The sequence below is a fragment of the Hypomesus transpacificus genome, chromosome 6 (assembly GCF_021917145.1).
Source record: "Hypomesus transpacificus isolate Combined female chromosome 6, fHypTra1, whole genome shotgun sequence".
Lineage (NCBI taxonomy): Eukaryota > Metazoa > Chordata > Actinopteri > Osmeriformes > Osmeridae > Hypomesus > Hypomesus transpacificus.
Window position 1 is genome coordinate 13847075 of NC_061065.1, and position 27916 is coordinate 13874990.

At 39.0% G+C, this 27916-nt stretch overlaps 1 protein-coding gene across 1 annotated transcript; it reads left to right on the forward strand.

Annotated features, from left to right (window-relative positions):
• The first annotated feature begins 478 nt into the window (after nt 1–478).
• On the forward strand, nt 479–27424 carry LOC124469096 (zinc finger protein 721-like). Its single transcript, XM_047022187.1, has 6 exons — nt 479–1328; nt 2991–3198; nt 4563–4591; nt 12859–14633; nt 23448–24276; nt 26325–27424. Exons 1-6 carry the CDS (start codon nt 608–610, stop codon nt 27422–27424), a joined length of 4662 nt encoding a protein of 1553 aa, XP_046878143.1. The 5' UTR covers nt 479–607.
• The last annotated feature ends 492 nt before the right edge of the window (nt 27425–27916 follow it).

The window sequence follows — 27916 nt, forward strand, 5'->3', positions numbered from 1 at the left end:
GGGGCAATTGACTGCAAAACCGATTTTACCTTGTCATTGTTGAAAAACGACAGTTCGGAGGGTAAACTGAACATACCGTGAATATCAAAGTCTATTGACACCTCTTTCCTATTCAAATCTCAAAAAGAAAAAAATTTGGCTGTAAAACGCTAGCTTTTCAACAAAGCCACCGGTCCTACGTAGGACCGGTGATCGCCCTCTTATTGGCTCTGGTCTGTATCTTTGTCACGCCCCAGAATTTACATCCAGACCAGAGCCATAGAAAAAGTTTTCAATGTAGTAAAGTTTTAAATGTATTTACAGACAAAATAAACCTGAGAAACATACACCTCTCACCAAATGATCAACATTACATATACAGAGTGGACATTATGACGGACAAAAGATTTCTTTTATATGTAAAATCATAACTTGGAGCTGTTTCCTACAGTTCACCCATTGGCCAACCATACTTGATTGTGGGTGGAGACTAGACAGAGAAAACATCTTATGGCTCCAGAGAGACTCAACCAGAGAGACTTCAAAGAGAGAATCAACCAAAGACAGCAGTTCCCAGAGAGGACCAAGCTTCTAGAGACTAGACAGAAAACCAAGAGAGACCAGAGTTATGGAGATATATCGCTGTGACACGTGTGGGAAGAGCCTTTCCTCATCCAGTGGCCTCAAGAGGCACATGATGATCCACACGGGAGAGAAGCCCTACAGTTGTGACCTCTGTGGTAAAACCTTTAGCCGTTCTGGTACTCTCAATATTCACTGCAGGATCCACACGGGAGAGAAGCCATACAGTTGTGACCTCTGTGGTAAAACCTTTAGCCGTTCTGGTACTCTCAATATTCACTGCAGGATCCACACGGGAGAGAAGCCATACAGCTGTGACCTCTGTGGTAAAACCTTTAGCAATGCTGGTAATCTCAATATTCACTGCAGGATCCACACTGGAGAGAAACCCTACAGTTGTGACCTTTGTGGTAAAACCTTTAGCCTTGCTAATGCTCTTAACGTTCACCGCAGGATCCACACTGGAGAGAAGCCCTACAGCTGTGACCTCTGTGGTAAAACCTTTAGACAGGCTTGTACTCTCAACAAACACCGCAGGATCCACACTGGAGAGAAGCCCTACAGCTGTGACCTCTGTGGTAAAACCTTTAGCGAAGCCGGTACTCTTAACGTTCACCGCAGGATCCACACGGGAGAGAAGCCCTACAGCTGTGACCTATGTGGTAAAACCTTTAGCAGGGCTGGCCACTTCACAGTTCACCGCAGGATCCACACTGGAGAGAAGCCCTACAGCTGTGACCTCTGTGGTAAAACCTTTAGCCGTTCTGGTCCTCTCAATATTCACTGCGTATTATAAAATATATTGTAAATATTCACTTGTGTATCCACAGTAGAACAAACCCAAAGCAGTGATGTCTGGGGCCAAGCTGTCCCAGCAGTCACCACCTGAGAGAACTTCTGTATGACCCACAGCTGGAAGAACTACTGGCCTACACCTACTGGGAGAGGACATGCAGTAACAACATATCTACAGTCCAACGAGACTGCACATTACATTTTTACATTTATGCATTTAGCAGAAGCTGTTATCCACACACACAGGAAATAATATTCTACACCTGTAACGATGTAGAAACCTGGTCAACTCTGATTTACAAATTTCTGTTCTGAAACAAATGAATTCAAGCACATGGAATTTTCCGTTGTTGACTAATATGATCTGGTATTGTAAATATAGAAGGTGTTGAGGGGGTGTGTGTTGTTTCCTGTGATAGTAGACTTGGTGGTTCTAATGTAGAGGGTTACTGTGTCTCTCACTCACCAAATGATAATTTACTATGGTTTTTAAGACCATTCTGAATATATTTCAGACAATACTGACTATGTTGAATCTGTCTATATTTTCTCTCAGACTATATTGAAATTCTGTTGTTCTATGAACTTTCTACATTCACAAGTTGTTGCTTTGGATTAAGGTGCCTGCTAAACTAATATTAATTGCTTTACATCGATACTTCACCATCACTTTGTTTTGGTCTTTTAGCTTTGTTGTGATATACAAATAAAGTTGTCTAAAAGTACCTTCTCTATCTTGGTTGATTTGTTTTGTGACAGTTCACCTGAATTGTGTGAAGTGTGTTTCTAAACTACTTTTTGAAAATAGGACAGAAGTTACTGACAAACTGTATTTCGATCAAGGGTTGCAGTCTTCAGAGGTGGGAACCGATACGGTAATATTTCAGATTAGTAATGAGTGTTGTGTGTCTCATGGTATAGTCCTGTTTTGGGAACTTTTATTTTACCACTCTCGTGGGCAGCAGACATATAGTTTGCTGTGTTTTGTATTGCTGCATTGGAGTCACTATAAGCTGAGAGCTCAAAAACCTTTAGTAAATTATTTTCTAAATCTCCCTTTTTTCAAACAAAAAATGAGAAACGCCATAGAGAATATTATTATTGGATTTAAAATGTTGCAATTCATATCCAAAGTCTCAAAATACCGTGTATTGATAATTTGCATGAAATTCTTATTACTATGAAGACTAGTTGTATGCCAGAGATTACGTTTTTATCACAGTGTTACATGTTTCTGCATACAAAATAAACCTGAGAAACATACACCTCTCACCAAATCACCACCATTACATATGCAGAGTGGGCATTAAGAAAACCAACCAGAAAGAGCAGTAACCACAGCAGAAATAAGCTTGTAGAGACTAGATCCAAGACAGGATCGTGAGACCAGACAAAGAACAAAGAAAGGCCAGAGTTATTGAGACACATCACTGTGACACCTGTGGGAAGAGCCTTTCCTCATCCAGTAGCCTCAAGAAGCACATGATGATCCACACTGGTGAGAAGCCCTTCAGCTGTGACCTCTGTGGTAAAAACCTTTAGACAGGCTTACCATTTCACAGCTCACCGCAGGATCCACACTAGAGAGAAGCCCTACAGTTGTGAATGCTGTGATAAAGCCTTCTCCACCTAAGATGGGTTGAAGAAACACAGCAGGATCCACACCGGAGAACAGCCCTACAGCTGTGACCTCTGTGGAAAAATATTTTGCGAAGCTGGTACTCTCAACATTCACCGCAGGGTCCACATAGGAGAGAAGCCCTACAGCTGTTACGTCTGTGGTAAAACCTTTAGCCTGGCTAATACTTTCAACATTCACGCCAGGCTCCACAATGGTGAGAAGTCATACAGCTGTGTCGTCTGAGATAAAACCGTTTCACGGGTTGACAGTTCAGAGATCACCGCAGGATCCACACTGGAGAGAAGCCCTGCAGCTGTGACCTCTGTGGTAAGTCCTGTTGTTTTATGAACGTTCTTTCTGATGTTCTTTCTCCATACACATAAAATCGCCTATTAAATTGATATTCATTGCTTCACGTTGAAACATCATTATCACTTGGTTTCACTTGGCCTTGGTTTCTGTTAGCTTTGTTGGTAAGTGTAAAGCCTTTTGTCAAACGGATTTGAAAAGTGATTAAGTTGTCTGAAATACCTTCTCTGTCTTGGTTGATTTGTTTAGTGAGAGTTCACCTAAATATGTGTCAAATACAGGATTGTAATAGTAATTAAAACATTTTCTCAACAAACTTGTTTCTTAAGTTTAATACTGTGCTTTATCGCTTTGTCCATTTACGTTACAACAGTGGATAGGATCCTAACATTGAAAGACCAAAACAGGTTGTTTTTATTCTAAATAACACAACATTTAGGATTACTTAGATGGGCTTGTAGAAATATCACTTTAAACTTAAAGTATCATGATAAAAGATTTGCTCATTTGGATACCAAAATAATCAGTAGCTAATTCAATAATAACTTTTCCTAAACAAACATCCTGAATAAAGTTGCTGATGACCTGTGCAATGCACACTGATCTTAATCCATTGTAGAGTACGGACACACATTCTCTGTATTTACATTCTCAAGTCAAGGGTCATGAAACTGAATGGTTTTAAAACAAAGGGGTTAATTGTGCTATATACCAGATGATAGCCTGATAACAGGGCAGTTTACACATTTCTCTCCTACCTCACTGGGATGTTCTTTTACAAACTGTGTTTTTAAGTTAGTTTAGATTTGATCTAATTAGACTATTGCATAACCTGCTGTGTCTTTGATATACATTTGATAAAGTTCCACTTCGTTTGGGTTAAATGAACATCTTCAGATGTTCAATTTGCATCCGGGAGAGAAATTATACAAAGAAGTGGAAACTTTGAAAGTTTTCATATTTGAATCAAGTTCCTCTAAGAATACAGCATGTTACTTTTATCAACTGTCTATGGCTGGCTGCCATATTATATACACAGAAGAAAATGGCCTGCTGTGGCGTCAATATAAGTTGAGTGAACAAAAACCTTCAGTAAATTATTTTCTAGGTTGTAATTCTAAGTTTTTAAATTGAAAATGAAACGCATGTAATAAAGAATATTATTACTGGATTTACAAAATTGTAATTCCAATCCAAAATCTAACACATTCAAAGAGTATAATTAATGTTCATGAAATGATTTTCTAGTAACTAATTGTGAATGATTATTTTGAAGAAAATTGATTTATTATAAGGAGAAGTTGTATGCAAAAGAGTTCGTTTTTATCACAGTGTTACATGTTCCTGTAGACAAAATAACCCTGAGAAACAGACACCTCTCTCGATTTTATCCAAAGCGACTTCCAAGAGAGAGCTTTACAAAGTGCATGGATCACTGATGATAACAACAAGATAGCCCCAAAGTATTGCGGGTAGCCAAAACATTTTGAACAACCAAAAAATAAGTGCTGTAGTCGGTGAATCGAAAGGCCAGAGACACTTGTTGTTCGTCCCTGGCTTGGGAACCACAATTCACCTTAGGTTAGATTCTCAGGGAGATAATTGACTCGTTAATATCTGATTCCAATTTTAAGACACGTGCACAAGTGCGTTACCTGTAACCTCGAGCGCTACAGTTAATGACATGAAACTCTGACGTAGGTAAAAATCGTCTGCTTGATCAGAGCACCGACCCTAAAGTATGCGTGTTCACTAAACAGTCGTTTATCTCTACTATAATATAGATTTAACCATAGTCGACCTAGTAGGATATGTAATCGATCACTCAGAGGCCCCGGTAAATTCCTTCGGAGCGTGGAGATCCACTGTAAGTGACTCAGAGGCCTTAAATTAAAACCTACTCAAAAGTCTATGTTTATAAAGCGAGGTGAAGTTGGTTTCATATTCGACATTCGACATTCGTCTCACATTCGGAAGACGCTACTTTGCAGCGCCGAGTTAGGGACCGGGTGAAAACTACCCATACAATTTTGAAAAATGATGACATTTATAATATTTGTATGACTATAAAACCTCAAACAAACAGCAGAGCATTCCAACAATGTCTGGCCTACTTCCAAACCCTTTACTTTTTCAATAAAACATTTAAGAAAATGATAAAAAATCGCTAATCTCTGAAAATAGCATGAAATCATTTATAATCTCAATAACTTTTTCAAACTTGGGTCAAAAAATCTTGAATATACACCAGATTATTCTAATAGTGTCTGGCCTACTTCCACACCCTTTACTTTTTCAATAAAACATTTAAAAAAATGATAGAAAATCGCTAATCTCTGAAAATAGCATGAAATCATTTATAATCTCAATAACTTTTTCAAACTTGGGTCAAAAAATCTTGAATATACACCAGATTATTCTAATAGTGTCTGGCCTACTTCCACACCCTTTACTTTTTCAATAAAACATTTAAAAAAATGATAGAAAATCGCTAATCTCTGAAAATAGCATGAAATCCTTGCTAATCTCAATATATTTTCCAAACTTGGGTCAAAAAATCTCAAATACACACCAGATTATTCTAATAGTGTCTGGCCTACTTCCACACCCTTTACTTTTTCAATAAAACATTTAAAAAAATGATAGAAAATCGCTAATCTCTGAAAATAGCATGAAATCCTTGCTAATCTCAATATATTTTCCAAACTTGGGTCAAAAAATCTCAAATACACACCAGATTATTCTAATAGTGTCTGGCCTACTTCCACACCCTTTACTTTTTCAATAAAACATTTAAAAAAATGATAGAAAATCGCTAATCTCTGAAAATAGCATGAAATCCTTGCTAATCTCAATATCTTTTCCAAACTTGGGTCAAAAAATCTCGAATATACACTAGATTATTCTAATAGTGTCTGGCCTACTTCCACACCCTTTACTTTTTCAATAAAACATTTTAAAAAATGATAGAAAATCGCTAATCTCTGAAAATAGCATGAAATCATTGATAATCTCAATAACTTTTTCAAACTTGGGTCAAAAAATCTCGAATATACACCAGATTATTCTAATAGTGTCTGGCCTACTTCCACACCCTTTACTTTTTCAATAAAACATTTAAAAAAATGATAGAAAATCGCTAATCTCTGAAAATAGCATGAAATCATTGATAATCTCAATATCTTTTCCAAACTTGGGTCAAAAAATCTCAAATACACACCAGATTATTCTAATAGTGTCTGGCCTACTTCCACACCCTTTACTTTTTCAATAAAACATTTTAAAAAATGATAGAAAATCGCTAATCTCTGAAAATAGCATGAAATCATTGATAATCTCAATATCTTTTCCAAACTTGGGTCAAAAATCTCAAATACACACCAGATTATTCTGATAGTGTCTGGCCTACTTCCACACCCTTTACTTTTTCAATAAAACATTTAAAAGAATGATAGAAAATCGCTAATCTCTGAAAGTAGCATGAAATCCTTGCTAATCTCAATATCTTTTCCAAACTTGGGTTAAAAAATCTCAAATACACACCAGATTATTCTAATAGTGTCTGGCCTACTTCCACACCCTTTACTTTTTCAATAAAACATTTAAAAAAATGATAGAAAATCGCTAATCTCTGAAAATAGCATGAAATCATTGATAATCTCAATAACTTTTTCAAACTTGGGTCAAAAAATCTCGAATATACACCAGATTATTCTAATAGTGTCTGGCCTACTTCCACACCCTTTACTTTTTCAATAAAACATTTTAAAAAATGATAGAAAATCGCTAATCTCTGAAAATAGCATGAAATCATTGATAATCTCAATAACTTTTTCAAACTTGGGTCAAAAAATCTCAAATATACACCAGATTATTCTAATAGTGTCTGGCCTACTTCCACACCCTTTACTTATTCAATAAAACATTAAAAAAAATGATAGAAAATCGCTAATCTCTGAAAATAGCATGAAATCCTTGCTAATCTCAATATCTTTTCCAGACTTGGGTCAAAAAATCTCGAATATACACCCGATTATTCTAATAGTGTCTGTCCTACTTCCACACCCTTTACTTTTTTAATAAAACCTTTTAAAAAATGATAGAAAATCGCTAATCTCTGAAAATAGCATGAAATCCTTGCTAATCTCAATAACCTTTTCAAACTTGGGTCAAAAAATCTCGAATATACACCAGATTATTCTAATAGTGTCTGGCCTACTTCCACACCCTTTACTTTTTCAATAAAACCTTTTAAAAAATGATAGAAAATCGCTAATCTCTGAAAATAGCATGAAATCCTTGCTAATCTCAATAATATTTCCAGATTTGCGTCAAAAAATCTCAAATATACACCAGATTATTCTAATAGTGTCTGGCCTACTTCCACACCCTTTACTTTTTCAATAATGTTTTTAAAAAAATGATAGAAAATCGCTAATCTCTGAAAATAGCATGAAATCATTGATAATCTCAATAACTTTTTCAAACTTGTTTAAAAAAATCTCTAATATACACCTGTTTATTCTAATAGTGTCTGGCCTACTTCCACACCCTTTACCTTTTCAATAATGTGTTTTAAAAAATGATAGAAAATCGCTAAACTCTGAAAATAGCATGAAATCCCTCTGAAATTTTATAGAAGACGAGTCATCATGTCATACAGGAAGACAGTATCACAATCCACCACAACGGATCAATTGACAGTCTCAGCTGTCAAGTCTTAGGTAAAACACTTTATATATAAGGAATATTTTGAATCCAGTCGATACTGACCTGACTGAGAGAGAGAGAGAGAGAGAGAGAGAGAGAGACAGACAGACAGACAGACAGACAGACAGACAGACAGACAGACAGACAGACAGACAGACAGAGAGCGCGAATTAGAGTGAGAGGTATGTGTAAGATTACTCTGATGTAACCCCTTGACACACCCCATCACTTTGAGTGTCTGCCTGTCAGAAAAATTGAAGATGTATCTTTTTTTAGTCTGTATAAAATGATACTGTGTTCAGCATTCCTTGTGTGGAAAGAGAGGCCTACTCCCAAACCTGGAATAGATGGAGACGCAAACTCTGGTGACCATTTGCTTGACACCTATATGGTCAACTAGGGTTGATGACGCAAACACTCACACACACGCGCGCAAGGTCTATGCAAGGGAGCCAATGAAAGAAGAGTTATGAAGAAATTGGGATTTCCTATGTGCTTACATTATTCACTTATCAATAGAACTAGTCATTGGATACTAGTTAGTAAGTTCTCATGTAAACTTGCTATTAATAAGAGTAGATTGTGTCTATGTGTCAGGATTAATAGATGTTCGGGGTCAGGAGAAAGTACTGGCTAAACGTTCCTTGTCATGACTACAATTAGAGCTCCATATGAACTCTCTAGTCTGAGAGTTGTCATGGTGTTCGGAGCAGTGAATCTCTTTCTCTGAGACTGTCGTAACGTCAATACTGTCTGACTGTCACAATCTATGTTTACATTCTTGTGCCCTATAAAAGATGGTCCTCCGGCTTTCAGAGCTGAGAGAGACATGATTGAGACCTAAGCCTGGTGTTGTGTTGTCATTTATTGTCAGAGATCTGGTTCTTTGTTTGGCAAAACTCATTGCCACAACTTGTGCCACTGTGTTTAAATGCACGCTTAAGATAAAAAAGAAACAGGCAATGAAAATAAGCAAAGGCTGTAATCATAATATATATGGGGTTCCATAAAAGTTATTGATTGAGATTAGTGAAGATTTCATGCTATTTTCAGAGATTAGCGATTTATTTTCTATCATTTTTTTAAATGTTTAATTGAAAAAGTAAAGGGTGTGGAAGTAGGCCAGACTTTATTAGAATAATCTGGTGTGTATTTGAGATTTTTTGACCCAAGTTTGGAAAAGATATTGAGATTAGCAAGGATTTCATGCTATTTTCAGAGATTAGCGATTTTGTATCATTTTTTTAAATGTTTTATTGAAAAAGTAAAGGGTGTGGAAGTAGGCCAGACACTATTAGAATAATCTGGTGTATATTCGAGATTTTTTGACCCAAGTTTGAAAAAGTTATTGAGATTATCAATGATTTCATGCTATTTTCAGAGATTAGCGATTTACTATCATTTATTTTAAAACATTATTGTAAAAGTAAAAGGTGTGGAAGTAGGCAAGACACTATTAGAATAATATGGTGTATATTTGAGATTTTTTGACCCAAGTCTGGAAAAGATATTGAGATTAGCAAGGATTTCATGCTATTTTCAGAGATTAGCGATTTTCTATCATTTTTTAAAATGTTTTATTGAAAACGTAAAGGGTGTGGAAGTAGGCCAGACTTTATTAGAATAATCTGGTGTGTATTTGAGATTTTTTGACCCAAGTTTGGAAAAGATATTGAGATTAGCAAGGATTTCATGCTATTTTCAGAGATTAGCGATTTTCTATCATTTTTTTAAATGTTTTATTGAAAAAGTAAAGGGTGTGGAAGTAGGCCAGACACTATTAGAATAATCTGGTGTATATTCGAGATTTTTTGACCCAAGTTTGAAAAAGTTATTGAGATTATAAATGATTTCATGCTATTTTCAGAGATTAGCGATTTTCTATCATTTTTTAAAATGTTTTATTGAAAAACTAAAGGGTGTGGAAGTAGGCCAGACACTATTAGAATAATCTGGTGTATATTCGAGATGTTTTGACCCAAGTTTGAAAAGGTTATTGAGATTAGCAAGGATTTCATGCTATTTTCAGAGATTAGCGATTTTCTATCATTTTTTAAAAGGTTTTATTGAAAAAGTAAAGGGTGTGGAAGTAGGCCAGACACTATTAGAATGATCTGGTGTGTATTTGAGATTTTTTGACCCAAGTTTGGAAAAGATATTGAGATTAGCAAGGATTTCATGCTATTTTCAGAGATTAGCGATTTTCTATCATTTTTTTAAATGTTTTATTGAAAAAGTAAAGGGTGTGGAAGTAGGCCAGACACTATTAGAATAATCTGGTGTATATTCGAGATTTTTTGACCCAAGTTTGAAAAAGTTATTGAGATTATCAATGATTTCATGCTATTTTCAGAGATTAGCGATTTTCTATCATTTTTTTTAATGTTTTATTGAAAAAGTAAAGGGTGTGGAAGTAGGCCAGACACTATTAGAATAATCTGGTGTGTATTTGAGATTTTTTGACCCAAGTTTGGAAAAGATATTGAGATTATCAATGATTTCATGCTATTTTCAGAGATTAGCGATTTTCTATCATTTTTTTTAATGTTTTATTGAAAAAGTAAAGGGTGTGGAAGTAGGCCAGACACTATTAGAATAATCTAGTGTGTATTTGAGATTTTTTGACCCAAGTTTGGAAAAGATATTGAGATTATCAATGATTTCATGCTATTTTCAGAGATTAGCGATTTTCTATCATTTTTTTAAATGTTTTATTGAAAAAGTAAAGGGTGTGGAAGTAGGCCAGACACTATTAGAATAATATGGTGTATATTCGAGATTTTTGACCCAAGTTTGAAAAAGTTATTGAGATTATCAATGATTTCATGCTATTTTCAGAGATGAGCGATTTTCTATCATTTTTTTAAATGTTTTATTGAAAAAGTAAAGGGTGTGGAAGTAGGCCAGACACTATTAGAATAATCTGGTGTGTATTTGAGATTTTTTGACCCAAGTTTGGAAAAGATATTGAGATTATCAATGATTTCATGCTATTTTCAGAGATTAGCGATTTTCTATAATTTTTTTAAATGTTTTATTGAAAAAGTAAAGGGTGTGGAAGTAGGCCAGACACTATTAGAATAATCTGGTGTATATTCGAGATTTTTTGACCCAAGTTTGAAAAAGTTATTGAGATTATCAATGATTTCATGCTATTTTCAGAGATTAGCGATTTTCTATCATTTTTTTAAATGTTTTATTGAAAAAGTAAAGAGTGTGGAAGTAGGCCAGACACTATTAGAATAATCTGGTGTATATTCGAGATTTTTTTAAACAAGTTTGAAAAAGTTATTGAGATTATCAATGATTTCATGCTATTTTCAGAGATTAGCGATTTTTTATCATTTTTTAAAATGTTTTATTGAAAACGTAAAGGGTTTGGAAGTAGGCCAGACACTATTAGAATAATCTGGTGTATATTCGAGATTTTTTTACCCAAGTTTGAAAAAGTTATTGAGATTATCAATGATTTCATGCTATTTTCAGAGATTAGCGATTTTCTATCATTTTTTTAAATGTTTTATTAAAAAAGTAAAGGGTTTGGAAGTAGGCCAGACATTGTTGGAATGCTCTGCTGTTTGTTTGAGGTTTTATAGTCATACAAATATTATAAATGTCATCATTTTTCAAAATTGTATGGGTATTTTTCACCCGGTCCCTAACTCGGCGCTGCAAAGTAGCGTCTTCCGAATGTGAGACGAATGTCGAATGTCGAATATGAAACTAACTTCACCTCGGTTGTTTATAATCAGTTAGCCGCATCAACTAGACTAGATCTAAGTTTTCACCGCCGTAGCCTGATAGATACGTTTCAAAGAGAACAAGTAACGTCAAAATGCACACATTAATAGTTTATTATATAAATAGCAAGATAATCAATACAATGATAATGAAATATCATCAAATAGAAAACATACCTTCAGAGCAAGGGTTAACAAAGGTATGTCACAATGAAGACTAGGCGCCTAACGCACCGGAGCTGTATCGTAAACAAAACTCGAAGTGATTGGTAACACTTCTTCCTATATACACCCAAACCTGACTAAAATGGGGACACCGATCACATGACTGAAAAGTAGTCTAAACGCATACAAATTCAAATTGGATCATTAATCAAGGCTACAGTAGACCAAGTGGTTCCCTTGCAAGTCAGGGGGATATGTTAAACACATGTTGGTCTGCTGTAGGCACAAACTCTGTAAACCCTGTACATGTACATGTTACAGTATTAAAATTATTACAAGCATGTAATACATAAAATAAGAAACAAAAGCATATCAAACATGACATTAAAAGCTGTTTAGAACCTTATTTTCAAGAACACAACTTTTAATGATAATTTCAGAGTCTTCCTCTGTCCACCTTCCTCTTCAACTGTTGAGACCACCTCTCCAGAGGTGTGTCATTAAGGTGTGATGGTCATTTTAGCATTCATGCAAATCAACAACTGTCCCAGACGAGTGTCTGGGTGACCAGTGACAAAGGGGCTACCAAAACAGCCCCACAGTGCCAAAGGAAAGAGCCATAAGAGCATGTAGTTAAGCAAGTTACAATAAAATCAACATTACATATTTAGATTGGCCATTTAGACAGACAAAAGATTTCCTTTATATGTAAAATCTGGGTTCTCATTAACTTGGAGCTTTTTCCTCCAGATCCCCCATTAGCCAACCAAACCTGATCGTGGGCGGAGACAGAGAAGACATCTTAGAGCTCCAGACAGACTCCACCATAAAGAATACAGAGAGAGACTCAACCAGACACAGCAGTTCCCAGAGAGAAACAAGCTTCTAGAGACTAGATACAAGACAGGACGTGGAAAGACTAGACAGAGAACAAAGAGACCAGAGTTATGGAGACACATCACTGTGACACCTGTGGGAAGAGCCTTTCCTCATCCAGTAGCCTCAAGAAGCACATGATGATCCACACTGGAGAGAAGCCCTACAGCTGTGACCTCTGTGGTAAAACTTTTAGCCAGGCTGGCCATTTAACACTTCACAACATGATCCACACTGGGGAAAAGCCCTTCAGCTGTGACCTCTGTAGTAAAACCTTTAGCCGGGCTAACTATTTAAAAGTTCACCACAGGATCCACACTGGGGAAAAGCCCTACGGCTGTGACGTCTGTGGTAAAGCCTTTAGTGAAGCTGGTAGTCGCAACATTCACCGCAGGATCCACACTGGAGAACGGCCCTACAGCTGTGACCTCTGTGGAAAAACATTTCGCAAAGCTGGTACTCTCAACGATCACCGCAGGATCCACATGGGAGAGAAGCCCTACAGCTGTGACCTCTGTGGTAAAACCTTTAGCCAGGCAGGCAAGTTCACAGCTCACCGCAGGAGCCACACTGGAGAGAAGCCATACAGCTGTGAAAGCTGTGGTAAAACCTTGTCTACCTCAGATGGGTTGAAAAACCACAGCCGGATCCACACAGGAGAGAAGCCATACAGCTGTGAATGCTGTGGTAAAACCTTCTCTACCTCAGATGGGTTGAAAAAACACAGCCGGATCCACACAGGAGAGAAGCCCTACAGTTGTGACTTCTGCGGTGAAACCTTTCGCTATGCTGGAACTCTCAACATTCACTGCAGGATCCACACTGGGGAAAATCCTCACACCTGTGACCTCTGTGGTAAAACCTTCTCTTCCTCACGTGGGTTGAAAATACACCGCAGGATCCACACTGGTGAAAAGCCTCACACTTGTGAATGCTGTGAGAAAGCTTTCTATACCAAGGGTGATTTGAAGAAACACAGCAGGATCCACACAGGAGAGAAGCCCTACAGCTGTGACCTCTGTGGTCAAACCTTTAGCAAGGCTGGTACTCTCAAAGTTCATCAAAGGATCCACAATGAAGAGAAGCCCTACAGCTGTGACCTCTGTGGCAAAACCTTTAGCCAGGCTAGTACTCTCAACAATCACCGCAGGATCCACACTGGAGAGAAGCCCTACAGCTGTGACCTCTGTGGTAAAACCTTTAGCCAGGCAGGCAAGTTCACAGCTCACCGCAGGAGCCACACTGGAGAGAAGCCATACAGCTGTGAATGCTGTGGTAAAACCTTGTCTACCTCAGATGGGTTGAAAAAACACAGCCGGATCCACACAGGAGAGAAGCCATACAGCTGTGAATGCTGTGGTAAAACCTTCTCTACCTCAGATGGGTTGAAAAAACACAGCCGGATCCACACAGGAGAGAAGCCCTACAGTTGTGACTTCTGCGGTGAAACCTTTCGCTATGCTGGTACTCTCAACATTCACTGCAGGATCCACACTGGGGAAAATCCTCACACCTGTGACCTCTGTGGTAAAACCTTCTCTTCCTCCCGTGGGTTGAAAATACACAGCAGGATCCACACTGGTGAAAAGCCTCACACTTGTGAATGCTGTGAGAAAGCTTTCTATACCAAGGGTGATTTGAAGAAACACAGCAGGATCCACACAGGAGAGAAGCCCTACAGCTGTGACCTCTGTGGCAAAACCTTTAGCCAGGCTAGTACTCTCAACAATCACCGCAGGATCCACACTGGAGAGAAGCCCTACAGCTGTGACCTCTGTGGTCAAACCTTTAGCAAGGCTGGTACTCTCAACAACCACCGCAGGATCCACACTGGAGAGAAACCCTACAGCTGTCCAATGGCAATCTGAAGAGTCACCTGCGTATCCACAATAGAAACAACCCAAAGCAGTGATGTCTGGGGCCGACCTGTCCCACCAGTCACCACCTGAGAGAACTTCTGAATGAAGTTCTCTGTTCCACAGCTGGAAGAACTACTGGCCTACACCTACTGGGATAGCACATGCACTAACACCAGATAGGGGGAGTCAGATGGCTGAGCGGTGAGGGAGTCGGGTTAGTAATCAGAAGGCCGGATCGATTCCCCGCTGTGCAAAATGACATTGTGTCCTTAGGCAAGGCACTTCACCTTACTTGTCTTGGGGGGAATGTCCCTGTACTTACTGTAAGTCGCTCTGGATAAGAGCGTCTGCTAAATGACTAAATGTAATCTACAGTCCAACATGACTGAACGCAAACGGGAGGGGAAGCTGGATCAAACTGGGTAGATATCAGGTCAACTCTGGCTGATAGCTTTCTGCTCTGAAGCAATTGAATTCAAGCACATGTAATTTTCCGTTGTCGTCTAAGATGATCTGGTATTGTAAATCTAGGACATGTTGAGGGGTGTGTGGGTTGTTTCAAACGCACCACAAACATGTATTTGCATTTCCTGTGATAGTAGACTTGGTGGTTCTGATGTAGAGGGTTACTGTGTCTCTCACCAAGTGATCATTTGTCATGGTTTTTCAGACGATACAGAATATATTTTAGACAATACTGACTTATGTTCTGTCTATATATATTTTTTTTTTAATGTTGACATGTTTACAGAAGTATGTTATTCTCAGCATTAGATGTCCATTGTGCTCATGAGTGTATGTAATGCTCAGGATTGTAATAATAATTCCAAATGTATCTCAATAAACTTGTTTCTTAAGTTTAATACTGTGTTTTATAGCTTTGTACATTTATGTTACAATAGTGGATAGGATCCTGACATTGGAAGACCAAAACAGGTTGTTTTTATTCCAAAAAACACACCATTTAGGCTTACTTAGATGGGTTGAAGATGTGAAGGAATTTACCTTACACTTCGAGTATCAAAGAAAAAGATTTGCTCAATTGGATACTAAAATAGTCAGAAGCTATTTCAATCATTACTTGTCCTAAATAATGTTGCTGATGACCAGTCCAATGCACACTGATCTTCATCCATTGTTGAGTACAGACACACGTTCTCTGTATTTACATTCACAAGTCAATGGTCATGAAACTGAATGGTTTTAAAACTAAGTGGTTAATTGTGCTATTTACCAGATGATAGCCTGATAACAGGGCAGTTAACACATTTGAAAAATAATTATTTTTTATTTCCAAATTTATATTTATATTTATATGGTATTTAATTCCAAACTTTATTTTTCAACAGGTTGGGGGTATTGAATTCTTATTAAAATGCCATTTTGATATTGATAAAATCACTCTTCAGCTATCCAACTTTCAGACAGGTTATTTTATGTTGATATTGAATAATAAAGACTTAACGTATTAGAACAAGTCAAAATTCTATTCTATTCCAAATTGGTCCAAAACAATATTTTATTGATCTCCCAGTTGATTAACGACAACATATTCAGAATTCTTAATTAAGTTTAATATTCCAATAATTACACAAGATGCTAGCATAGTATTTGATGCTATACCCACAGGTTACGTAGGCCTACGAGTGTTGCAGGTTAGTGATGTGTCTAACAGTCAACTTTTAGAACAGATGTTTTATTAAATGACATAAAGGATAAAAAGTGCAATAATAGATATTAGATATATGATATATATCCTAGACATTTGATATATTGCCCCACAGCTGTTTGATGCAAACATTATTGGAAAAACCACTTTGGAAATGTCAATTGGAATACGATTTGGATCTATTATAATAAATATGTTGTTAATAATCAATTAAATGAAGTATATTTCAAAAGTGTCAATTGCATCTACCCTATGATTTTTTTAAAGAAATACAAATCTAATATGTCTGAATCCTGCATATATTGTGGTGTTTTCACAGAGACGATTGCAAATTTGTTTTGTGAATGCTTTTATGTCAGATTGTTCTGGATTGATGTGGAGGATGTAGGCCTATGTATTGTTTGGCTCTTGAACAATTGAACGTGCTGTATCTAACCAACTGTCTAACTTTCTCTCTCAGAACAACCTGCTTGACCCCAACCAATCGGGCTTCAAGACCGGCTACTCCACAGAGACTGCCCTCCTTTCAGTCACCACTGCCCTCCAGTCTGCCAGAGCGGCTTTGAGGTCATCCGTCATCATTCTGATGGACCTTTCTGCAGCATTTGATACAGTTAACCACCAGATCCTGTTCTTCAGACTTTCTGAGATGGGCATCACTGGCACTGCACTCCAGTGGATCTCATCCTACCTATCGGGAAGATCCTACCAGGTCTCCTGGGGAGGCAAACTGTCAGACCCTCGCCAGCTCTCCACTGGTGTCCCACAGGGCTTGGACCCCTCCTCTTCTCTCTGTACACCGCCACCAATTATCACCTCCCATGGCTTCTCCTACCACTGCTACACTGACAACATGCAGCTGTACCTGTCGTTCCCCCCGACCGATCCGGGGATCTCAGCTAGGATTGAGGCCTGCCTCGCAGACATCTCCGCCTGGATGACCGAGCACCACCTCCAGCTGAACCGCGCCAAAACAGAACTTCTCATCATCCCGGCCAAACGCTCCATCTCCCACGACCTCTCAATCACCCTGGGATCTGCGACGGTGACCCCTTCATCCTCTGCCAGGAACCTTGGGGTTACCATGGATGACGAGCTCTCCCTCACGGCCCACATTGCTGCGGTCTCCCGGTCGTGTAAATTCACCCTCTACAACATCCGGAAGATCAGGAGATACTTGTCTGAGCACTCCACCCAGCTGCTTGTCCAAACACTTGTCCTCTCCAAGTTGGACTACTGCAACTCGCTGCTCGCCGGTCTCCTAGCATGCGCAACCCGCCCTCTTCAGAGGATTCAGAACGCAGCGGCATGCCTGGTCTACAATCTCCCACGTTACTCTGCTCCTCATTTCCCTCCACTGGCTACCCATCACGGCCCGCATCAGATTCAAGACCCTGGTACTGACCTTCCGAGCAGTGAACAGGACTGCACCCGACTACATCAAGTCTCTCCTGCAGCCTTACATCCCCACCCGCCACCTACGGTCTTCTTCAGACAACCACCTGGTGGTCCCACCGCTCAAGACCGCCCGGTCCCAACACAAGCTCTTCTCCTGCCTGGCCCCCCAGTGGTGGAATCAACTCCCCACCTCCATCAGAGACACAGACGCACTTGTTCCGGGAGTACAACGGTACTTAGGAATGGTTTGCTGAACCCAATGCTAGTTTCCTCAAGGATCACAATGACTCTTGCTTAAAAACTTGTTGCGAAATATTCTATTTTAGTTAATCTTATTTTAATTTTTATTGTTCCTTGCTTTTTCTACAGGTAGACTTGCACTTAGAGATTCATGTTGTTTAATTGTTACTTGCTTAACTGCATGCTCTTATGGTTCTTCCCCTTGGCACTTATTTTTGTTTGTTCACAATGTGTGCTTCTTGTTTTGGCTACCCGCAATGCTTTGGGGCTATCTTGTTAAAAAAGATTAGCACTTTTTATAGAAATGAATGGGGACGCCATCTTAAAAGAGCAGGCTCGCTGTGTCTACATATATAAGTCCATGAGGGAGACAAGGAGAGAGATGCTAATGTTCAGCCATTAGAGAAATTCCGGATGGGTAGGGTAAGATTTCAGATTAGTAATGAGTGTTGTGTGTGTCAATTTACCTACTCCTGTTTTCCTCTTTCCATTACAACCCCGAACAACCTATTCAAAGCACTACGAGAAAGCTATTCTTTACAGCAGCAACCCAGTCATCCCGTTTCCCGTTTTTAAAGGAAATGTACGTGTCTTGATTGTTGACAACTTGTTCTTCCCCAATCTCAACGAATAACCGAACACAGCAACAGGATTTACATTGTTTAAAATTACCACAGTAACTTTCTCACATCTAATGCTTCTAAACTCCATCAAAACAATCATTTCTGCGTCTGAAACCGGAAGCTTTTAAGGGACAACTTAATAAACGACTATTCTAGAATGTTCATGAAAACAAGTCTATAGGCATTCTATACAAATTCAAAGTTTTACAGATTGCCGGTAACATTTAGCCTACAATCTTTTATATCACATGTTTGTAGCTATCAAATAGACTACACATTAATTCAATTGAGTAATGACGTTCCCAGCTAGAAATTGTAGGTTGTTTCCTACAACTTCATGTCCTCAACATTAGGCTAAGTGGCGCATCCTTTTTCAACATCCGGCAAAGCCTGACTGAATTACAGCGGTTTGAACTTTTACCAAATCTTGGAGAAACGTCATATTTAATTATTCCGTTTTTGAAAAAAGTAAAGTCCAGGTCTGGGAATGGCTCAATTGGCTGGGATGTTGTAGTACATTTTATTTATAAAGCACACTAACACAGCAAGGCTGACCAATGTGCTGAACAAAAGGCAATGCAAGTTTATTTACACAATTCATACACCGTGGTAACTGTGCTTCACATAAGTACACAACAATGTGCTTCACATACATACAGTGCCCTCCAAAAGTATTGGAACAGTGAAGCGAATTCCTTTAGTTTTGCTGTAGACTGAAAACATTTGGGCTTGACATCAAATAATGAACGTGAGACCAGAGATCAACGTTTCAGCTTTTATTTCCAGGTATTTACATCAGGATCTGATGCACAACTAAGAAAATATCACATTTTGTTTGAATCCACCCATTTGTCATGTGAGCAAAAGTATTGGAACAGATATACTTAAAACATATTTAAGTGAATAAGACTTAATATTTAGTTGCAAATCCTTTGCTTTCAATAACTGCAGCAAGTCTGTGACCCATTGACGTCACCAAACTTTTGCATTCTTCCTTTTTGATGCTTTCCCAGGCTTTCACTGCAGCCTCTTTCAGTTGTTGTTTGTTTTGTGGGGTTCCTCCCTTCAGTCTCCTCTTAAGCAGGTAAAATGCATGCTCTATAGGGTTTAAGTCTGGAGATTGACTTGGCCAGTCTAATACCTTCCATTTCTTGCCCCTGATGAACTCCTTTGTTGTTTTGGCAGTGTGTTTTGGGTCGTTATCTTGCTGCATGATGAAGGCTCTGCCAATCAGTTTGGTTGCATCTTTCCTTAAATTGGCAGACAAAATGTTTCTGTAGACTTCCGAGTTCATTTTGCTGCTGCCATCATGTGTTACATCCTCAATGAAGATTAATGAGCCCGTCCTAGAAGAAGCCATGCAAGCCCAAGCCATGACATTACCTCCACCGTGTTTCACAGATGAGCTTGTGTGTTTGGGATCATGAGCAGTTCCTTTCTTTCTCCAAACTTTAGCCTTTCCATCACTTTGGTAAAAGTTAATCTTTGTCTCATCAGTCCATAAAACTTTGTCCCAGAATTTTTGAGGTTCATCTCTGTACTTTTTGGCAAATTCCAGCCTGGCCTTCCTATTCTTCTTGCTAATGAGTGGTTTGCATCTTCTGGTGTAGCCCTTGTACTTTTGTTCATGAAGTCTTCTGCGAACAGTAGATAGTGATACCTTCACTCCTGCCATCTGGAGGTTGTTGCTGATCTCACTAACAGTTGTTTTAGGGTCTTTCTTTACAGCTCTCACAATGTTTCTGTCATCAACTGCTGATGTTTTCCTTGGTCTACCTGTTCGACGTCTGTTACTTAGTACACCAGTAGTTTTCTTCTTCTTCAGGACATTCCAAATGGTTGTACTGGCTATGGCCAATGTTTCTGCAATGGCTCTGATTGATTTTCCATCTTCTCTAAGACTCACAATTGCTTGTTTTTCACCCAAAGACAGCGCTCCGGTTTTCATGTTGTTTTCACCTCTGAATACAGTCTGCATAGACAAAACCTATCTTACCCAATCTGAACCTGAGTGTAGACATTCAGTGGTATTTATTGATTGAATAATGTATGTAATAGGACACACCTGGGCAACAAAACACACCTGTCAGTCATATGTTCCAATACTTTTGCTCACGTGACAAATGGGTGGGTTCGAACAAAAAGGTGATATTTTCTAATTTGTGCATCAGATCCTGATGTAAATACCTGGAAATAAAAGCTGAAACGTTGATCTCTGGTTTCACATTCATCGTTTGATGTCAAGCCCAAATGTTTTCAGTCTACAGCAAAAATAAAGGAATTGGCCTCACTGTTCCAATACTTTTGGAGGGCACTGTAAATACACAATGGCAATACAATGTGCTTCACTTAAATACAAGCTAAAGGGCAGTACATATCATAAAAACTGTAAATTGTAGGAAATAAAAAACTCACAAATCACTGGCCGGGCGTTGACGCTCGCTTACGCTCCCAAAATGCCCTACACGAGCGTCAACGCCCGGTTTCATTGAAAATGAATTGGAAGCCGACGCTCCGCTCCGCTCCGCGCCGCGCCGCTCCGCGCCGCTGTAGTGGACACGCACGGAAGCAATAATGCTTCAAAGGAACTGTTAATCGCCAGTTAGCAGAAGGCATCTGAGCAAAGTTTGGTATTTAGTGTACATTTAAAACTGAAAATAGTTGGAGCGTTTTTAATGTCTACTGGAAGTTGGTTCCAGAGGTGAACCACATAGTGGCTGAGTGCTGCTTCACCCTGTTTAGTTTGGACAGTGGGTTTTACTAATATAAATGTATGCTGCGATCTGAGAGATCTGAGTGGTACTGCTGAAACATGTCAGATAGATACATTGGCCCTATCCCATTAAGTGACTTGAAAACAAGCAGCAATGCTTTAAAGTTCTTTTTGTTTTTGTAAGAACTCTGGCTGCTGCATTTTGTATAATTTGAAGGCCTGTGAACAACCCATTGCAGTAATCAACCCTACTGGAGATAAAGGCGTTAATTCGTTTTTCCAAGTCATCTTCTGACATAAAGCCCCATGTTTGGCAATGTCTTTGACATGGTAGAACGCAGATATATTAATTGCTTTCATGTGGTTGTAAACATTTAGATCACTGAAAAAAAGAGAAGGGGTCTGTCCATTAAGAGCTTTAAAATAAAATTCTAACATTTTAAAATGTATTATATACTGGACAGGAAGCCGATGCAAAGAGGCCAAGACTGGGGTAATGTGATGTGCTGGTAAGTGAAGGGTTGTAGGTTCAAAACCAGGCAAAGGCACATTTTCTGAAATTCCGTTTGCGGGAATTCAGATTATTGAAATACAGATTGCTGAAATTCAGACAGCGGAAATTCAGATTTTGTCTGAACTAGGCCAAAGGTGAAAGGCGACTTCAGAATGACCAAACTTTACCTCAGAACGAAAAGAGTGGAGGAACACCCAATAGCACACTGATGTGTGGAAGATATGTCGGCAAGATTTTGTATGGAGATCGATGGTATTTGATCGAAACTGACTTCCAGACAATGTGTGGACGATGAATCAAAGCTGCACAACCCGACTGAACTACAGATATATCCTGTTAACTACTACATTTACTTATTTAGTTCTGAAATTTTACTTAGCAAATGAACATAAAGCATATAGCATAGGTTGAACATTGACTTTGATAGGAATATAAGGAGACAATGAAAAACAATATTTGACCAACTTCAACCTGGATTTTCTGTGTGGGTATTATAATGAAGAGACACAATTGTGTTCAATTTATTTCATATCAGGCTGGATTTTGATGCCATCAAACTCTTAAAAGAACTCAAACACAGAACATAGAGAACAACAGAACAGCTTAGCCAGTTCTGCGTCTTACATCGGTCTACGCCACCCTCAGACTCTGTCCGACTCCCTTGGCCATGGTGGCCGTAATTGCCGATTTTGGCTGATTAGAACACTAATCAGCGCACTAGAGGCACTTATACCTCATTGGGCTCCATCTTTTTCCTCCAACGAGCAACTGTTAGTTTTTGTTCTGAGGTAAAGTTTGGTCGTTCTGAAGTCGTCTACTTTTCCCTGTGAAAGCAAGCTGTTTCACCATTGGCCTATTTCAGACAAAATCTGAATTTCAACGGTCTGAATTTCAGCAATCTGAATTTCCGCAGTCTGAATTTCAGAAATGTGTATTTCTGGATCAAAATAATTCAGTTTTGATCAAATTCGGCATACAAATATTTCAGATCTTTCAAATTCAGATAGGCTACTTTTGTCAGCTTTCTAGCTCCATACTTGAAGCTATATTTTTCTGGGTTGTAAATCTCAATTTTTAAAAAGAAAGGGAGACACGCAATAGAGAATATTAGTACTGGATTTTAAACTTTGCAATTACAATCCAAAGTCTCCAAATCCAAAGTTTATTGTAAAGTTGAATGAAATTCTGATTGTGTTGTCGCTATTCCTACATTATTATTTAGAAGAAAATCAAATTACTATGATGAGTTGCATGACAGAGATAAAGTTTATCACAGTGTTCCATGTTTTCTGCATACAAAATAAACCGGAGAAACATACACCTCTCACCAAATGATCACCATTACATATGTAGAGTGGACATTATGACAGACAAAAGATTCCTGTAAATCTGAGTTCTTATTAACATGGAGCTGTTTCCTCCAGATTCCCCATTGGCCAACCATACTTGATTGTGGACGGAGTCTAAACAGAGAAGACATCTTATGGCTCTGCAGAGACTTAACCAGAGAGACTACAGAGAGAGACTCAACAACAGAGACTACAGCAGTTCCCAGAGAGAAACAAGCTTATAGAGACAAGATACAAGACAGGATACGGAGAAACCAGACAAAGAACAAAGAGAGACCAGAGTTATGGAGACACATCACTGTGACACCTGTGGGAAGAGCCTTTCCTCATCCAGTAGCCTCAAGAAGCACATGATGATCCACACTGGAGAGAAGCCCTACATCTGTGACCTCTGTGGTAAAACCTTTAGACAGAATTACAATGTCACAGCTCACCGCAGGATCCACACTAGAGAGAAGCCCTACAGCTGTGAATGCTGTGATAAAGCCTTCTCCACCTCAGATGGGTTGAAGAAACACAGCAGGACCCACACAGGAGAGAAGCCCTACAGCTGTAACCTCTGTGGTAAAACCTTTAACCTGGCTAATACTCTCAAAGTTCACCGCAGGATCCACACTGAAGAGAAGCCCTACAGCTGTTACGTCTGTGGTAAAACCTTTAGCCATGCTTATACTCTTAACATTCACTGCAGGATCCACACTGGGGAAAAGCCCTACAGATGTGACCTCTGTGGGAAAACCTTTCAAAGGGTTGACAGTTACAGAGATCACTGCAGGATCCACACTGGAGAGAAGCCCTACAGCTGTGACCTCTGTGGGAAAACCTTTAGTCAGGCTGGTATTCTCAAAACTCACCGCAGGATCCACACTGGGGAAAAGCCCCACATATGTGAATGCTGTAATAAAGCCTTCTCTACCTCAAGTGCTTTGAAGAAACACAGCAGCATCCACACAGGAGAGAAGCCCTACAGCTGTGACTTGTGTGGGAAAACCTTTAGCCAGGCTGGTAATCTTAACATTCACCGAAGATCCCACACTGGGGAAAAGCCCTACAACTGTGAATGCTGTGATAAATCCTTCTCTGCCTCAGGTGCGTTGAAGAATCACAGCAAAATCCACACAAGACAGAAGACCTATAGCTGCTCACACTATGACTATTCCTGTGAAATACATCACCATCTGAAGAGTCACTTGTGTATACACAATAGAAAACCCCCAAAGCAGTGATGTCTGTGGCCAAGCTGTCCCAGCAGTGACCACCTGAGAGAACTTAGAACTACTGGCCTACACCTACTGGGACTTCTGAAGCAATTCAAGCACATGGACCTTTCCGTTGTAAGATGATTTAGTATTGTAAATATTAAAGGTGTTGAGGGGTTGTTCCAAACGCACCATGGAAATGTATCAGAATTTCCTGTGATGGTAGACTTGGTGGTTCTAATGTAGAGGGTTACTGTGTCTCTCACCAAGTGATCATCTGCTATGGTTTTTCAGAATATATTGACTATATTTCAGACATTGCTGACTTATTATGTTGAGTCTGTCTATATGTACTCAGACTTTTTTGAAGTCCTGTTGTTCGATGAACTTTCTTTCTACATACACTAGTACACTTTGGATAAAAATGTCTGCTAAATGAATATTCATTGCTTCATGTAGATACTTCATTATCACTTGGTTTAAGTCTTTGTTGGTAAATGTAAAGCCTTTAGTCAAACTGATGGAAAAGTTATATACAAATAAAGTTAACTAAAAGTACCTTCTCTATCTTGGTTGATTTGTTTTGTGACAGTTTACCTACATTGTGTGAAGTGTGTTTCTAAACTACTTGTAAACATAGGACAGAAATTATTTCACAGCATTTTTTACATGTTTACAGAAGTATGTCATTCTCAACATTGGATGTCCATTCTGCTCATGAGTGTGTAATATTTGTTATTGTAGTTACGGAAAATTACGTTAACAATAACAATATCATTACAGAATAAGGAGTGAGTCGGGTAGATCCGGGGTTGCATTCTACAGAGGTGGGAACCGATACAGTAATATTTCAGATTAGTAATGAGTGTTGTGTGTCTCAAGGTATGCAGCCCTGTTTTGTGAACTGTTATTTTACCACGCTCATGGGCAGCATAAATATAGTTTGCTGTGTTCTGTATTGCTGCAGTAGAGTCACTACAAGTTGAGTGCTCAAAAACATCTAGTAAATTATTTTCTATGTTGTAATTCTCCCTTTCTCAAATAGAAAATGAGACACGCAATAGAGAATATTATTATTGGATTTAAAATGTTGCAATTAATATCCAAAGTCTCAAAATAAAAAGTGTATTGTTAATTTGCATGACATGCTTATTGTTGGGCAACTCTGAAATACCTTCTTTATCTTGCATCCAGGAGAGAAGTTGCTCACAAAGAAGTGGAAACTACTAAAGTTCTAAATAATTCACTTCTACATGAACTTTTGTTTTACCAATCTTGTGAGCAGCATTAAGATAGTTTCCTGTGTTCTGTATTGCTGCAGAGGAATCAATATAAATTGAGTGCTAAATTTCTTTTTCATAAGTTGTAATTCTCTGGTTAAAAAACGAAAATTAGACGTCGAAAAGACAATATTAGTATTGGAATAAAAATAATGCAATTCCAATCCAAAATCTAACAATACAAAAAGTATTATTAATGTGCATGAAATGCTTGTGTAGTAACTAATCCCATATTATTATTTTGAAGAAAATCAAATTATTATAAGGATGAGTTGTACGCCAGAGATTAAGTTTTTATCACAGTGTTACATGTTTCTGTAGACAAAATAAACCTGAGAAACATACCCCTCTCATTAAATGATCACCATTACATATGCAGAGTGGACATTATGACAGACAAAAGATTTCCTTTCTATGTAAAATCTGAGTGCTCATTAGCTTGGAACTGTTACCTCCAGAACCTCATTGGCCAACTGTATTGATTGGGGGCGGAGACTAGACAGAGAAGACATCTTATGAATCCAGAGAGACTCAACCAGACAGACTACAGAAAGGGACTCAACCAGAGACAGCAGTTCCTAGAAAGAGGATCAACCAGAAAAAGTGGTCCCCAGAAACAAGCTTCTAGAGACTAAATAGGATCCAAGACAGGATCCAGAGAGACCAGACAGGAAACAAAGAGAGACCAGAGTTATGGAGACACATCACTGCGACACTTGTGGGAAGAGCCTTTCTTCATCCAGTAGCCTCAAGAAGCACAGGATGATCCACACTGGAGAGAAACCCTACAGCTGTGACGTCTGTGGTAAAACCTTTAGCCAGGCTTGCAACTTAAGAGGTCACCAAAGGATCCACTCTAAAGAGAAACCCTACAGCTGTGACGTCTGTGGTAAAACCTTTAAACTGGCTGGTACTCTCAACGTTCACCACAGGATCCACACTGAAGAGAAGCCCTACAGCTGTGACGTCTGTGGTAAAACCTTTAGCCAGGCTTGCAACTTAAGAGGTCACCAAAGGATCCACTCTAAAGAGAAACCCTACAGCTGTGACGTCTGTGGTAAAACCTTTAAACTGGCTGGTACTCTCAACGTTCACCACAGGATCCACACTGAAGAGAAGCCCTACAGCTGTGACGTCTGTGGTAAAACCTTTAGCCAGGCTTGCAACTTAAGAGGTCACCAAAGGATCCACTCTAAAGAGAAACCCTACAGCTGTGACGTCTGTGGTAAAACCTTTAGCCTGGCTGGTACTCTCAACATTCACTGCAGGATCCACACTGGGGGAAAGCCCTACAGCTGTGACCTCTGTGATAAAACCTTTAGCCAGGCTGGCAATTTAAGAGGTCACCGCAGGATCCACACTGGGGAGAAGCCCTACATCTGTGACTTCTGTGGTAAAACATTTACACGGGTTGACAGTTTCAGAGATCACTGCAGGATCCATACTGGGGAGAAGCCTTACAGCTGTGACCTCTGTGGTAAAACCTTTCGCCTGGCTATTACTCTCAAAGTGCACCGCAGGATCCACACTGGAGAAAAGCCTTACATCTGTGACTTCTGTGGTAAGACCTTTAGCGGGGCTGGTACTCTCAACGTTCACCGCAGGATCCACACTGGAGAAAAGTCCCACAGCTGTGACCTCTGTGGTAAAACCTTTAGCGAGGCTGGTACTCTCAACGTTCACCGCAGGATCCACACAGGAGAGACGCCCTACAGCTGCCCACACTGTGACTATTCATCTAAAAAAAATAGCAATCTGAAGAGTCACCTGCGTATCCACAATAGAAACAACCCAAAGCAGTGATGTCTGGGGCAAAGCTGTCCCAGAAGTCACCACCTGAGAGAACTTCTGTATGACCCACAGCTGGAAGAACTACTGGCCTACAACTACTGGGACAGCACATGCAGTAACACCAGTTCTAAAGTCCAACATGACTGCACACAAACAGAAAGCAATACTCTACCCCTGTAAAGATAGAGAGAAAGCTGTCAGACTGGGCCAAACACACCATGAAAATGTATTAGCATTTCCTGTGATAGTAAACTTGGTGGTTCTGATGTAGACGGTTACTTTGTCTCTCACCTAGTGATCATTTGCTATAGTTTTTCAGACCATACTAAAGGCAATACTGACCGATTATGTTGAATCTGTTTATATTTACTCTGACTATATTGAAGATCTGTTGTTCTATGAACTTTCTTTCTGCTGTTTTTTTTTACATACACTAGTTGTCAATTTGGTTAAAAGTACCTGCTTAATGAATATTAATTGCTTAACGTCGATACTTCATTATCT